The sequence below is a fragment of the Vipera berus genome (genome assembly GCF_964194415.1).
Source record: "Vipera berus genome assembly, chromosome: Z".
NCBI lineage: Eukaryota > Metazoa > Chordata > Lepidosauria > Squamata > Viperidae > Vipera > Vipera berus.
Genome location: NC_138205.1, coordinates 75,929,855 through 75,946,227, shown reverse-complemented (window position 1 = coordinate 75,946,227; position 16,373 = coordinate 75,929,855). Strand labels below are relative to the sequence as shown.

General features: G+C 37.6%; 1 protein-coding gene across 2 annotated transcripts in view; it reads right to left on the bottom strand.

The window, feature by feature from the left end:
- Positions 1–2,069: 2,069 nt before the first annotated feature.
- DCLK3 (doublecortin like kinase 3) overlaps positions 2,070–16,373 on the bottom strand; it is a gene marked incomplete at its 3' end in the record, with an annotated part of 33,567 nt that continues 19,263 nt past the window's right edge. For both annotated transcript variants that reach the window (XM_081343936.1, XM_081343935.1), the window contains exons 2-5: positions 7,615–9,494; positions 5,329–5,461; positions 4,307–4,474; positions 2,070–2,266 (exon numbers count right to left, since the gene is read on the bottom strand). In XM_081343936.1, coding sequence (XP_081200062.1) covers positions 2,070–2,266; positions 4,307–4,474; positions 5,329–5,461; positions 7,615–9,494 — 2,378 coding nt within the window. The remainder of the gene's footprint in view (positions 2,267–4,306; positions 4,475–5,328; positions 5,462–7,614; positions 9,495–16,373) is intronic.

Sequence of the window (16,373 nt, the reverse complement as noted above, 5' to 3'; positions counted from 1 at the left end):
TAACAATAAAATACCAAAATACTGCAAAAATTATCATTATACATTAAATATTAAATATATTTCAATTCCATCAAAGTAGATGATCATGTAAGTAAACCCATATCAGACAAAGATCAAGAATATCTGCAAGTGTTTCTATCCTTTAGCTATTTACAATTCTAATAGTTCAGGACATAAACTTTTCTCAAGACCAATATTTCATAAACAATACAATTACTATTTTTCTGACAAAAACAAAACCAAGAGAAAGATATTCCTGTGGGGGTTTTTTTTTTAAAAAAATCTGCTGATCAGTGTTACATTCAAGCCCCCTTTTTTAAGCAGAGAAGAAAAATAGCCTACAAATATACAACTGAGGTATAACAATAAATTTCAGTATCTCTGATTGCACTAGAGTGGACCAAAGAACAACATTTAAATGTGCAAACTGTGTCACAAACATCTATGTTACGCAGAAATGTACTGTACAGATTTGGACATCTGCTCCACATATTCTTTTAAAACAAACATTTACTATTTCTGCTGGAACAGGTGTTTGCATTGTGGGAACAAAGAGACACACATATACAAACAATTCAATAAACATTAGAAATTTATTTTAAAAGATCTCCCTTTTTAAAAATTATTATCTCTTTGTGCTTCTTCCCATTGCTTATCACAGTGTTGGCAGTAAGTCATATTCAGATCTGTATCAAGTATCAAATACAGAAGTTGGATCCCTGTAAGGAACACAAGCCAGTTTTCTGATGATTAAATTAGGAACAATGGTCAATTCTACACTATTTAAAACAGATGTGTTCTTATCTCGGGATTCATATTGCCAATCCAATTTTGAGATCATAATCTAGCCAAAGCAAATTACTTTTCTAGATCACAACCTCAGACAGTTTATTATTTAAGGCCCGTACTTTTTACAAGTTTTATCAAAGCAGCAACTTTTTCTGATGCATAATTCACAGTACCTATTTAAAAATGAAGGTCCTAAGGAAAAAAAATCACACCGCCAAAAAAATCTGGTTAGTATTAGAAATAACCAAAACATGTACACAGACACAGATAAATCCAGAATATATCTAACAGTTTACTTAAAAGAAGAGGGTCATTTTATTTATTTAGTCTCATCCCTTTTTTTTTCTCTTTGGATAAAGGAAAAGTAAAGAATTTTTCTCATAATCTCTATTCTGAACTCAAAGTATAATATGCTATCTATGCACAATTAAAACAAAACTCTGGCATGTATTATGCACAGATTGTTCAAGAAATTACTTCCATCCTTGATACATAAATACAGTATTCTAAATATTCTAAATATAAAATATCAAGGATATGTTCAATAACATGGTTTCAAAAAAGTAATATGCCCCCAAGGGCATATTAAGGAACTCATACCACAAGATTTTGAAACCAAGGTATTTTTTTAAAAAAAGAAAGATATTCATAACTTTTAATTAAAAATCCATATAGCTAGTTCAGTTCCCAGCACATTAAGCATGCCAAAAATAATTCTCTGGAACTGGCCTTTATATAACTATATTTAATATATTTGAATGATTAAAAAATAGATTCAGTCATTCATTTTAATCAGCAGTTTGACAAGTTCTTGACTAAGTCACATTTTTAAAATCTATTTTCAAAGCATGTTTCTGTAACAAAACTATTTCCTAAAGACAGGTAAAAGATAGAAACATATGAAAGTTAATACTAAGTAACTGTTTAGTATGTATGGAAAATACCACATATATTTCATGACCATTCCATCTTTTTCCACTTTGGAGACCAAAGATAAATATCTTAATTATCAAAATGCCTGACAAAGTGAATCAGGTGGGTGTTCAAACTTTACTTTCTTCACTTAAAAATAATTCTTTTTTAAAAAATGAAAAACTGCTATGTACAAAGAACCAGGAAATGACTGCATGATACCACGTAAAATCAGTCAAACTGATATGCTTAGCAGATTTCAGCTCCAACAGAAGTAATGAATTTGCCTAAAATACTAACATTTGATCTCTGGAAGAAGATTGTATGGATACAAAATGGAAAAAATTGTCCTTGGTGTGTATGATCCTTTATGAGTCTTCTTTGGTAACTTCTGATTTGCGCTGACTTCGAAAGTGTTGCTCAAGATTGATGGTCACCTCCCTTTGAAGATTTCTGCTGTTGTTTTTTCCAGCTGTGTGGATCCATAGGTGCTGAAGAACCTGTTGAGCAGTATAGCGCTTTTTTGGATCAACTATCAGGAGTCGGTTTATCAGGTCCTTTGCAGCTATTAAAAGCAAAGACAAGTAAATTAATATGACTTTGCTTTGAACAGTTTCACAGAATTGGAAAAACTTAATAAAATTTTTAAAAAAATGTATGGCAACATTGGGCCACAATTTGGAAGACTAAAATTACAAAAACATTTAATTGCACCAAAAAAAGCTTTATAGGTAGACTCTGGAAAATCTTTCCTCTGTCTATCACAATTTTAGAATAAAGTATTAAAAGTAGTATGAAATAAACGTACAGTACAGTTTCTACTTTTAATAAAGGTAAATTTTTCATTCAAAAAACATACAGCAGAAATAAGAAAAAGCAATGCTTTGCACTGAAAAAGACCAGCCATAAGCATTTCAGATTCCACACAACAAAGTTATTATATAGAAAAATCACAGCTTGACTTTGCTTTTCCATTGTTATGGTTCTATAACATCGAGGTTCCATTTTTTCTCTTCTCATTGTTCTAAACAAGAACCTTCTAAATAAGTGTTCCCCCCGCCCCCAGGGATTTTAAGCTAAAAGTACAAACTAAAAAACTAAAGGGGGGAAATCTTTCTGATAATTTATACTTATGAAGAGTGCCTTGTTTACCCATTAATTCACCAATATACTATGAACATATCCTACAAGATATCTTACAATAATACAATAATCACTAAATCTCTGCCATAATAACCCAAATTGCTGCTTCCTTTGATTAGCAGAGAATACTGCCTTCTCTGCTAATAAATCATTCCTTTCCAGCAACCATTCCTTGATATCAATATCTCTTTTCCAATTTCTTAATATAATTCTTTTTGTCACCCACTACGATCAATACAAGCACAATTCCTGATAAACAGACAAATTCTAAAGCTCTGATAGATAATTCCACAGTTATATTAACACCTTTAGCATTTAAAGATTTTCCTATTAATTTACTCGTGCTTTAATACACAATTCCAAAATGGCACCAAATGATCATTTGTTCATATCATATCACATTTATTGATAAAAATAAATCTCTAGCTTAGAAAATCTGATGTCCAGATTTCAAATATGCTACTTTTGGAGTAAATACACTACTTTAGAATCTAATTTATCCTAAATACAATTGAAATACAAATACAATCTAATTATCCATTGTGGTTAATCTTAAGTATAATTAATGAATATAAACCAGTGTAATGAACATGATATAGAGTAGATTATTTTTATTAAACATACTAAAAATTGCAATTGCTCCCAGTTTTAATATTATGACAAACTGGAGTTTAACACAAAAATCACACAAACTTCCAAACTCAACATTCTTTGAAAAAGAGAAGCAAGAAAAATATACAATTCAGAGTGCACCTGCAGTTCATACTTATAATATTAAATGTTTATGTCCACATATTTCACCAAGCTATTTGTTTTGTTTGATTTTAATTTAGTGTGAGATGTGAACTGAATCATTTTGGTTTATAAAGAATATTTATAGCTTCTGTGTGAATCCAGCTATTTTAACATTCCCCAAATCACATTTAAAACAAGTAAAGATAAACCCAGCTTATGGTTTAGCATTAGGTGTGAATATTTTACTTATGTAATGCTTATACTTCTGCTATTCAAAGGGATATCTATGAAATATATAACCTAGCATAGACATCACCCATGGTTCAACTATACGTACTGTCTAAAGGTTTAACAGCAATAGCTACACATCTTTCCAGTCTTATGGTATATATATCTTTAAAAATTAAAACCAATTCCCAGACTATTATATTAAATATTGACTTTCATGCTCCTTTCATATTCCAAGAATATGAAATAAATATAGGAACCACTATAACCTGTTCCTTCCCACTGAAGTGGTACCTATTTATCTATTTGCATTTGCATGCTATTGAACTGCTAGGTTGGCAAAAGCTGGGGCAAAAATGGGATCTCATCCTTTCCAGACAACAAGCCCAGTGTCACCACCACCTATAGTCGGCAACAACTAGCCAAGTAAAATCCGCAGGGACTCCTTTACCTTTTACTTTTTACAACCTGTTTAGCCAGCTTATTAAAGGAAGCTTACCAGATGAAATGTTGTCCCAGTATGGAGAGAGAAATTCATAATGTCCAAGCTGTATAATTTGAAATAACTCCTCCTGATCTCGTTCATGACTTCGGAATGGAGGGAAGCCACAAAGTAAAATATAGAGTATTACACCAGTAGCCCACATATCGACTTCCAAACCATAGCCTGAGAGAGAGAAATGACATTGGTAAGTGATTTAATTTTTTGCTTTCATATTTTAGTATGTGAATAAAATATCAGAATAAAATAAATAAATTCCTTACGTCTTAGGTCACATGTAATTCTAAATATATTTAATAACCTTGTAATCATTCTAAACTTAATCAAGCATGATGGCCCATTATTATCACCAGTTCTGGCCAGGCTTATACACAAGCAGCTGCTATCATAAACAGGGCTGTCAGCCTTATCAGGAAACATGACCAGATTTGCTAATTCTACTTTATTGTAAGACTACAGTAACAGATTCTTGCAAATTTGAAGAGAAGAAAACTATGGCCTCTTTTTACAGACTATAAGTTATAGGAGATCTTTTCTGAGTTTCTATCTCTGCATTTAGACAGCTACTCATTTCCTTAATTAATACTGTCAAATAAAACTCAAAGACTACATAATCCAACTGCACTCCCATAGCATACAAATTCCTACTTTTTTCAGGAAAAGAAAAAACAATTCCTAAAGTTTATCCCTATTCCCATTTCTGTACCACCCCTTTGTGCATTTTCAGACATGCATTCCTGGAGACAATTCAGCATTCCTCAATAATTACCAATAGAAAGGGACAACTGAGCAGCAAGAGATCAAAGTGACAACTCCGTAATATAACACAAAAGAATACACTGAGGTCAAATTCATAGTGTTGTAAGAATATGCAGCATAAAAGAACAACCTGGGCCTCATTCATTCATCCATAATGTTATAAGAACATCTACTTGGATAACAGCTAAGCAAAATAAAACAAGATTAATCAAATGCTTGCATAACTTAATATAAAGATTTTACAAAAAAACTGTATTGACCATTCTCAGCAAGTATTTCAGGAGCAACGTAAGTTGGAGTTCCACACACAGTGAATATTGGTCTGGTCACCTGCTTTGCAAGACCAAAATCTGCTAATTTCAATGTGGTAGTTTTATCTGGATTATGCTGAACCTGAACAGGAAAATCAAAATTAGACAGAAATCGTTAGTGTGAATTGCAGGCTTAGCTATCAACTGAAAATTACGCAATGGATCTCTATTGCTACAAAACTAGTGGTATAGAACCTATCCCAAGGTGTCAAACTGGCGGCCTGTGGGCTGAATGCAGCACACGCAGGTCACGCCCATCCCAGCTCTGCAAAGGCAAAAAAATGTTGCAATACATCACAATACGTCACGTGATGCGATCGAGTCTGACACCTGTGACCTATCCTATCTAACTGCTTATCACAAATAAACAGGTATTGATTGAATTGCTATGATGTAGCAATTGGAGTAGTTCAAAGATTTTAATGGGCTGGGCTAATTAAATCTCTATAGAAATCCACCTCTTTTGCTATACAGGTAGTTCTCAACTTACAACCATTCATTTAATGACCAAAGTTTCAATAGCACTGAAAAAAAATACTTTCAACAACTGTTTATCATACTTAGAGCAACCCTATGGTCACATCTTCAAAATTCAAGTGCTTGGCAATTGGCATGCATTTATAAGTGTTGGACTGCCCTAGGGTCATGTGATCACCATCTTCCCATTAGCTTCAGACAAGCAATCAATAGGGGAAGTCAGAATCACTTAAAGACTGCATAATTTGCTTAACAACTCAGTGATTCGCCTAACAACTGTGGCAAAAATGTCATAAAATGAAGCAACAGAAATGTTGAGCTCAATTGTGGTCATAAGTTGAGGACTACCTGGACTGAACTTCCTTGATTAAGAGGGCACTGTTGCAATAGCTACCTCTCAGTGACACTTTATGGTGCCTCAATTGAAAAGAATCCTGAAAAAAATTATCAAGGAATTCTTTGAAAGTTAGGTTTCAGTGATATGTTGGTTGCAGTGATATGTTGGATAAACCAATGATGAGAATCAGTATAAGGCAAGTGATGATCTACGTCTCAGATGCCTCTAACTTATGTTAAGAAGAGCCCACTTTGAATTTTTTTCTGAATAACAAACACTGGAGGAATTTTGATAAATTAAGCTGTGTGAAATTTTATGAGCCACTGCGATCCTCCGAATGCCACTTAAATGAATAAAGCATTCCATCTTTGATTTTCTTTTTGGTTTCTTTGGACATGGTTTCAATATCTCTCCTGAACACTTGTATGAAAACGGGAAGTCAAAAAGTTTATTAAAAAAGAAGGCACGTAAATCTACATGATTTACGTGCCTTCAGAAGTGGTGAATGCTCCAACACTGGAAGTTTTTAAGAAGAGACTGGCCAGCCATTTGCCTGAAATGGTATAGGGTTTCCTGCCTGAGCAGGGGGTTGGACTAGATGACCTCCAAGGTCCCTTCCAACTATTATTATTATTATTATTATTATTATTATTATTATTATTATTATTATTATTATTATTATTATTATTATTATTATTATTATTATTACTATTATTATTATTTTTTATTATTATTATTATTATTATTATTATTATTATTATTATTATTAAGTATGAGCATGAGCATGAGCATGAGTATGAACTGGTGAGCTATCAAGTAACTTCAATGAACACCTCTAAAGATACATGCCTTCTTCTATACAGAAGTTACAACAGGCTCACATTTTTCTCTGCTGTTACCTCTAGCCACACAAGATGGCAACATAATATTGCCAGATCCACATAAAATTTTGCTATGCGTCTATCCATTCCATTTCTTCAATACACTGAAGCTTCTATATACACTGCAAATTATTGTTAAGATCATCAGAGAAATTACCGGTAGTCACATTTCACTTTTGTGTTCTGTTTTATAGAATAGTTTTGTAAAATCTATTTACCAGTTTCAAAGAGAGGGGTTTACTCTGCAGTTATTTGTTTTTTGTTTTGATATACTAAAGTTGAATTACATCTAATGCAAATCAGTCATTCCTTTTCTCAAGAAAGTACTCCCAAGCTTTTTTAACCAGAGAAATTTAATCAATTCAATCAATCCAAATTCCTAGATTAACCCTTAAGAGGATAGGGATAATTTGTACCAATTCCACACATTTTGCATACTCCTGTGCTTGATCATTTATTTGCTCATATGCACAAAAGTAAATAAAATAGCAACTATTTCAGTTTATCAGAAGGCACTGCAATGCATTTTGCAATTCTTACCAGAAGATTTTCAGGCTTGAGATCTCTGTGAACAATGTTCTTGCTGTGGATATAGACGAGAGCTTCACACAGGTCTGTTATCATGAGAGCAGCGTCATGTTCTGTGAATTTCACACTCTCTATAATGGCATCAAATAAGTCACCACCAGGTACATATTCCATGATTAAGTGAATTTCTTCTTCAGTTTCAAATACTTCAATCAAGCTTACAATGTTGGGGTGGGAGAGGCTCTTGATGATCAAGATTTCATTTTCTAGCATATCCTCCTTTCCCTTCAGCTTTGATTTGTCAATGATTTTCATTGCAAAAATCTGATTGGTGCTTCGATGGTGACACTCCATCACAACAGCAAAGTTCCCATCGCCAATAGTTCTGCCAATTGCATAGCAATTCTCCACATCTGCTCTGCTAGAGACATTGTGACTCCATTTTACATCACTGGACTTATACATTTTTTCCCCTTCTTTGATGATTTTAAGTTCTTCCTCCCTTTTGTGATTAACACTCTCCCCCTGCTCCATTATCTCATCTCCAGTATTTCCTTCTTTTAATTTCTGTACCTCTTCTTTTTCTCCCTGAATTTTTGTTTGCTTCTCTCTATCAGCCTGAGAACTTTTTATTAACCAACAGCTCTGATTCATTCTAGAACATTTTCTATGTTCCTTCTTTAGCTCATAGGTATCTCCTACTATGGTGTGCTGACTTTCTAGTGGCTTTGCCTTCATTACTCCTAATTCTTCATCGTGGTTCTGCAGGATCTGATCTCTGTCATTACTTCTTTTTTGCTTCTCAAGATCTTTACTGGTATGACCATGTGAAGTTGTCCATGTACTTTGACAACCCGCTTCCTTCCATGTAACTTCAGCTTCTTCTACTGAGTGTTCTGATAATTTCCTGCAACTTCTCAATTTTGCAGGCTTTTCAACATGGTATCTCTTACATGTTCTTACATTCAAGTCTCTGTTCTCAAATGGAAAATCATCCTGTCTTTCTTTTTGCAATTTTTGTCTCAGCTGTCTTTCTCTTTCACATTTCTCACATCTGATAATGTTATCTGAACTTCTTTCAGTGTCGCTTTCAGAATTTCTCTCTACATTAAAATATTCTGCAATGTCTTTAGGTTTTCGAGTAGGTTTCGCATCATGTTCTCCATGCCAGTTGTCTCTTATCCATCTCTTTTTGGGCCTCAGTTTCTCCTCCTGTCTGATTCTGGTTTGAGCTTTTATGTCATGCTTGTTAAATAGTTTAGGAGACATGATATCCATGCAGTTGCTAGCAACTGTGGGTTCAAGGCTCTTTTCTAACTTAGAAATTTTTTCATGCATTCTGTGTTTGGACTTCTGAGCTTGTTCCCAATTTTCTGAAGCCCTAGTAAGTGGAGTGTAAGGGTTATCAGGATAAAGTTCTTGGATTGCCATTTCAAGGGTTTTCAAGGTTAAGTGTTCCTTTCCCATAGCTATAAATACATCACCCTCTCTAAAAAAATCAGAAACACTTCTGACTTCCCTTCCCTTTAAATTGTATAATTTTCTCACACGATCATTCTTCCATCGTGGAAATCCCAAGGCTTCTGAAATGTCAGCAATCAGCTGTTCAAATGTTTGAACAGAACGCCGATTTAAAAGCAGTGTTATCTTCCTGACTGCATGCCCACAGGGCTTCACTACTGTGACAATCCTTGGCTTTACTGGGCTGTTCTCAGAATGGATAGTGTGGAAACCAGTTCGAAAATTTATAAAAGGAGAACTGAAACCATTTCTACCCAAGTAAGGCTTTCCATAACCTCCATGGGCAATTGGTGGGCAAGTACCTTGCAGTCTTCTCTCAGTCACACTTGATCTCATGCAACTTAAAGTGTGATCAAAAATTCCTCGAGGTTCTGCAGCAAAAGAAAATAAGCAGATTAAGGAACTAGGACAGAAATCTTGCCATTAATGTTTATAGCATATCTTCTACCTGTACTGTAAATCTTGCCATTAATGTTTATAGCATATCTTCATCAAGCATATATATATAAATTCTTTATTATAAAAACATTTTGCTCATTTTTCTTATTTAAATATGACTGAAATCAAACTAGAGCATAATCCCAAGAAACAAGTAGATAGCTAAAATACAAAAGAAAAACAGTCAAATTATGTATCCATGTACCTTGGTTCAAAAATTACGCTTTGACAGGGAAACCGAAATTCCCCGTGAACTTTCTCTAAATGGACAAAACTCATTTTTCAATAGGAAAAAATTTGAAAACCTCATATAAAATGAATTCACATAAAGTAATATATTGAACAAGTAGAAAAAAAGACTCCTACAATTTCAAACCAGCGAGATAGGATTGTCTTCACCTCATTGCAGAGAACTGGACTCTTCCAAAAACACTATATATTCGCTTCACTTCCTAGTCACTGGACAGGAATTCAGTTTCTTCCATCTGATGTATATATACCCTTACAAGGGGGATTTAAAAAAATAATTAAGTTCCATCTAAAACCCAGTCAGGCACTTTTGTTTACCTCCTGTGTTTCTTCCTTCCAGGATAATCTCATTTTTCTGAAAGTCATTGCAATCAAATACCAATCATCAATTGCTTTAGTATTTCCAGTGAGCCTGATAAACTTTTATTATAACCTTGGAAAATATTTCTTCTTTCAAAAGTCTTTTTCATTTTATCCAGATGTTTAGTTGGAAAATGAAGAGAGATCTTTCGTCATTTTCCAACTAAACATCTGGATAAAATGAAAAAGAATTTTTAAAGAAGAAATATTTTCCAAGGTTATAATTCTCCCACTTGTTATTCTTTTGCCGGGGTATCAAAATAGTCATAGTTCAGTCTTACTGTGACGCCACCTCTCATTCCTCTTATCAGCCTTCCAATCTCTGACACAAAGCTTTTTAATCAAATATGTGATGCTTTTGTTCATATTACTTAGCCAAGAACTCTAAGATGAAATTGACTAGTTAGTCATTTAGGTGTATTCTTTTTTGTTTCATTACGCAATGAAATTATTATTAAGCCTCTACCATGCTTAACACACATAAAATGTAACATGCTCTAAGTTACACAAACACACACAGAAACACAGACACTGAAATTTCCAATCCACTTTATCAGGAATCCTAATTGGTGCCTGCTGCACTTTATACAACTGCACATAGTCCTCATTTAACAACCAAAGTTATGTGGACCTCCCAAAAGATACTTGCAACCCAAACTTACAGCCAATATAATACCCTACGGTCACTCACCCTTACGATCGATCCTAGGAATGCTGCAGTGCTTTCTCACCTATCTCTCATCTCCATTCCCCACACTGGGTTCCCACAGGCCTTTCCACCCCATTGAGCCCCTCCTCACTTAACTTCCACAGATCTCCAGAATTCAGATGGTTGGGGTAGAGAAGGAGGGCAGGCCACTAGGTTGGGGTAGGAAAGGAGGGCAGGCCACACGGCATGATCCTGGAAACGGCCACCATTTTTCAAGCAGCCATATTAAACTGTGACCACTTGGAAAATGGTGGCCATGTCCAGGAGTGTGCCAGACATCCCAGCATCGGAGAACCTTATTTTGCTAACACAACTTCTGCAGCATTCCAGTATATTCCATCATTTTCTGAGCGGCTGCTTCTACGAGGGCAATTCGCAAATAAACCTGTTTGGTTATCAATGACAGACACTTGCAGATACAGAAATGTTATTATACAAATTAGAAAACTACAACATTACATTGCTTTTCGACACTTGTCATAACATCTTACAAGGTTTGAAATTCCTTAGTAGTCATTCAGCGCCAAACATGGGCTATGGGGGGGGTTGTATACGGTCACAAACATCCCAATGGAACTGCTTCAAAAGTTCTTGAGTCCATTTAGCGGTGTGCAGGCAAGCATTATTGTGAATCAACACCACACCAGAAGTGGTGCCATAGAAAATCCCGCCAAATGTGAAGATCCAAAGGAGTATTGCTAGTGAAGTTCATGGAGCGTGGTTTGACCATCAATTCAGAAGTCTACTGTGAAAGATTACAAAAATTCAGACAAGCCATCCATAACAAGCGTCGGGGCATGCTGACTTCTGGTGTGGTGTTGGTTCACCATAATGCACATCCGCATATCACAAGAAGCACCCAAGAATTTTTGAAGCAGTTCCATTGGGATGTTTTTGATCAACCCCCCCCCATGGCCCAGATTTGGCACCGTGTGACTACTACTAAGGAATTTCAAACATTGTAAGGTATTATGACAAGTGCCTCAATTTGAATGGCGATTATATCAAAAAGTAATGTAAAGTTGTAGTTTTCTAATGTATATAGTAACAGTTTTGTAATGACTATCTGTCATTTATAACCAACGGAGGTTTATTTCCAAATTGCCCTCATACAGTAGAACCATGTTGTGCATCATAGCAATGAAGCAGCTTGCAGCTGTATGGCACAATAATGGAAGTAGCCACTCAGAAAATGATGACCCATTGTACCAGCAGGCTGCACAATGCTGCAAACCCTATGTTCGCATATACGTAGGTTACATAACTACATCGCATGATTGTATGAACAATGTCAGCAACTTTTCAGGTGTCATACTAGAAATGTGTACTAAGGTATGAATGCCAAAAATATAAGTTTTTAAAGATTTACCAAGAACTTAAGTGAAAACATCATGTTTTGCATACCTATTCTGAAATCCTATAAAATACAATTATCACATTTCTAAAATGGAAATCAAATGTTTTTCAAAAACTATTATCTTCATCTATAGTCGAGGGTTTCCTCTATATAAAATTATACTAATGTTGAGTTGTTTTATATGGGAACCAAAAAGTCCCAAAGTTATTTCGTAATCAGACTGCTGCTGAACTTGTAAAATCCTTGGTGTAAATATCAAACCATCTTTCATCCTTGCAGAGACTATCCAGCATTGGGTAGAAAACTTGGGTAAAATGAGTATCTGTATTCTGGAAGATAGAACTATACACTCTACTGCTAATTTATGCAAATAGGCCATTTATGTCAAAGGTGAACAGCCCCCTCTCAACTAAGGGGAGGGATATGATATCATCTATCTCCAGTCTACAACACAGTCCTTTCAGCAGTTCCAAGAAGGCTCCACACCCATTTGCACTACTCAGATAACCCTGACAACACAGATAAACCTCCAGGTGGCCTAAACAACTCTCTAAAAGAATGCAAATGATCAGCTGTCTACAAGGAGAATAAATCCTTCCATTCCCCACCATCTAGTCAGAGCTGAAGAAGCTTCTTGAATGAGAAGGAAAACAAAAACAAAAAAACCCACTTGGCTTGTGAAAAAGCATCTTGGTATAACTATGACCTGGATGAGAATATCCATAGACCAGAGGTTCCCAACCAGGGGTGCAAGATGATATTCCAGGAGGTGCAAAAACTTGGGTTTTCAAAATTATAGTGTATATGCATAATTCGTTGCTGTTATTTTGAACTTTTGTAAGGGGTGCAAGAATATATCAGAAGCGTTCTAGGGTGTGGGGTATAGAAAAGGTTGGGAACCACTGCCATAGACAGTCCCTCAAATACTGAAAAGCAGTTATCCTGCCCCTCAATCCTTCTGTTCGATAGGCTAGTCATACCTAGTTCCCTGAACCATTTATCACATACCGTATATACTTGAGTATAAGCCGACTCGAGTATAAGCCGAGACCCCCAATTTCACCCCAAAAAACTGAAAAAAGTTATTGACTCGAGTATAAGCCGATCCGCCGTTCTGCAAGCCTCCGCCGCTGGCGGAGGCTGGATCCGCGCTCTGCAAGCCTCTGCCGCCAGCAGAGGCGCGATCCGCCATTTTGCAAGCCTGAATACACAGGAATACCCTGTGTGGCCGCGGCTCTCGGGGAAGCCCTGGCTGTCCGCTTCCTCGCTCCACGCTGCCATTCGGGGCCCGCGCGTTCCCCGGGCAAATCGCGGCGCCCAGCAGGCGAGGAAACACGCCCGCTCCAGTCGCCCCCCCTTCCCTCAGGAGACGCGAAGCAAGTGACCGCCCGGAGCTTACCAAGGACTTGCGCGCGGCCGAGGCTTCGGTGCTTCTAGGATCGCGCGCACCTCTCCCAAGCCGCCGCCGTCCGGAGACCTGCCGACGTTTGGGGAGGTTTGGGGAGGTGCGCGCGCACCTCCCCAAACCTCCCCAAACTTCGGCAGGTCTCCGGACGGCGGTGGCTTGGGAGAGGTGCGCGCGATCCCGGAAGCACCAAAGCCTCAGCCGCGCACAAGTCCTCGGTAAGTTTTTTTGTTGACTGGAGTATAAGCCGAAGTGGAATTTTTCAGCCCAAAAAGTGGGCTGAAACATTCGGCTTATACTCAAGTATATACGGTAACGTAGCCTCTGAATCATTTATCATTTTTGTTGCGCTTCTCTGTACTTTCCAGGGCCTCCATACTTTTTGTATTGTGATGACCAGAACTGTACACAGTAATCCAAATATGATCTCACCAGTGTGATATAAAGTGGTACTATCGCTCCTCATAATGATGATGATAACTTTATTGTCACTTTGAATGTACACCAATCGGCATACATCAAAATGAAATTTCGTTGCATACAGCTCTCAAAGGGTCACCACCTCCGATATATACTCCTTGTTCGGGGCCCGCTCAAATTTCACATTGTCCATTTTAGTCTCTAGGGAGTGAACGATAGCAAACAGGACAGATGGAAATGGGGCTCCATGTGGATTAGCCTTCAAATTCGCTTGTATTCTGACAACCTCGCCTTCTTTCCTTTTTCTGATGCTGACTCTTCCACCCTTTCCTTAAAGGGGCCTTGCTTCTTTTCGCCCCTGGAACACGCTGCTGCCGCCGCCACCAACTCTCCAAAAGCCTCTCTCTCTTCCTCTGCGCCTGCCGACAGCCTCATCCAGTTCATTCACTCCATAAGCTCCAGGTCCTCTCCTCCTCTGCCTCCCCTGGAAACAGCCCTGATTTGCAATAGAATCCATCACTGGGCCAGCAGTCAGATCTTGCTGCTGGTAGAACAAATTCAAACAGTGCCAACGACTTTTAACGGTCTCACCAACAGTTCCAAAACAACTAGAAACTTGCCATGCTAGCAAAGATTGTCGGTCGTATGTCGTATGTTACCTTAGTTCCACCATATTGCTCAAACACATTAAAATCTTCCTGATCATGTGGCCTATAGCCCTTACTATCATTCCCAAAACTATTTGCCTGATGCTTTTCTTGTCTAAATGCAGGACTTTACTTTTCTCACCACTGGACTGCATCTTATTAAAGAGGCCCCAATATTCAAATATATCAAGATCCTTCTGGATCTTGGTCTTTCAAAATATTAGCAATTACCTCCAGTTTGGTTTTATCTGCAAAGAAGAGTTCCCCTTCTATCCCTTCATCTAGATCAGTGGTGGCGAACCTATGGCACAAGTGCCAGAGGCGGCACTCACAGCCCTCTCTGTGGGCACACATGCCATTGCCCCAGCCCCACGGCCCCCTCGTCACCAGCAGCCTCCTGGAGAAGAGTCGCCCCTGGGTGCGGCCCGCACAAAGCAGCACAGCCAAGCACATGGGAGCTGGGCAGCAGGGACAAGACTCCACCCTCGTGCCCTGTTGAGTGCAGATGATGCTGTGGGGTGCAGGCAGGCAGAGGGCGTGGCCACCATGGTGCTGCAGGACCGCCTGGGCGATCTCCTGTGGCAGGCCATGGAGGCAGTGGGGGTCCCTGCAGGAGGGGGGTGGGGGTGGAGCAGGGCAGGGGTGGAGCGGGGGCAGGCCAGGTGGTTTTTGAGCACTCGGTCTCTAAAAGGTTTGCCATCACTGATCTAGATCATTTATAATAGGTGTCAAACTGGCAGCCCGTAGGCTGGATGCAATACATGCAAGCCACACCCACCCCAGCTCTGCAAAGACAAAAAAACATTGTGATACATCATATGACACAATGGAGTTTGACCCCCATGATTTATAATATAGTGAAACAATGAGAAATGGGGATAAAGAAAGAATAATTGCTGGATAAATGTAGACTGCATACCCTAGGTAGCTACATTTGACAGGGCCTAGGTGGTGAGCTTTTTCTGTACTGGCACCCATGATGCAAAATCTTCTCATCCCTGGGATGAGATTGGTTTGATCACTGTTAAGCTTCCTGGGGTCCCTCAAGACCTGGTTATGCCAGCAGGGACAGGTAAACTACAGATTGTCCTCAACTTATGACCACAATTAAGCCCCAATTTTCTGCTGCTAAGCAAGTTAGTTGTTAAGTGAATTTTGCTCCATTTTATGATCGCCCTTGCCACAGTTATTAAGTGAATCACAGCACTTAATAACAGTTATTAAATGAATTCCAATTGATTTAGCTTGTCAGAAGTTTGCAAAAGGTGATCACAGGAACCTGTGATACTGTAAATCATCATAAATATGTCAGCTGCCAAGCGTCCAAATTTTGATCATGTGACCATGCTGCAATGTATGTAAGTGTGAAAAATAATAAATGCCATTGTAACTTTGTAATTTTGAATGTTCATTAAACAAATGCCTGTAGTGAAGTGGCTCCACTATTTTTAATACCCCTTTAATACTTTAATAATATCTATTATTCTGTGTTTTAGTTTATTTTTTATGCTTTTTATGCATTGATTTAACAGTTTTTAGCTCTGTTGTAAACTGCCCAGAGTCACTCATTTGTGAGATGGACAGCCTCCTAAACTGGTTTAGCCTTTAGGAATGAATGAAGGAATGAAATGGGTTTGCAAGGACAGAAGGGTGTGGATAAATGTA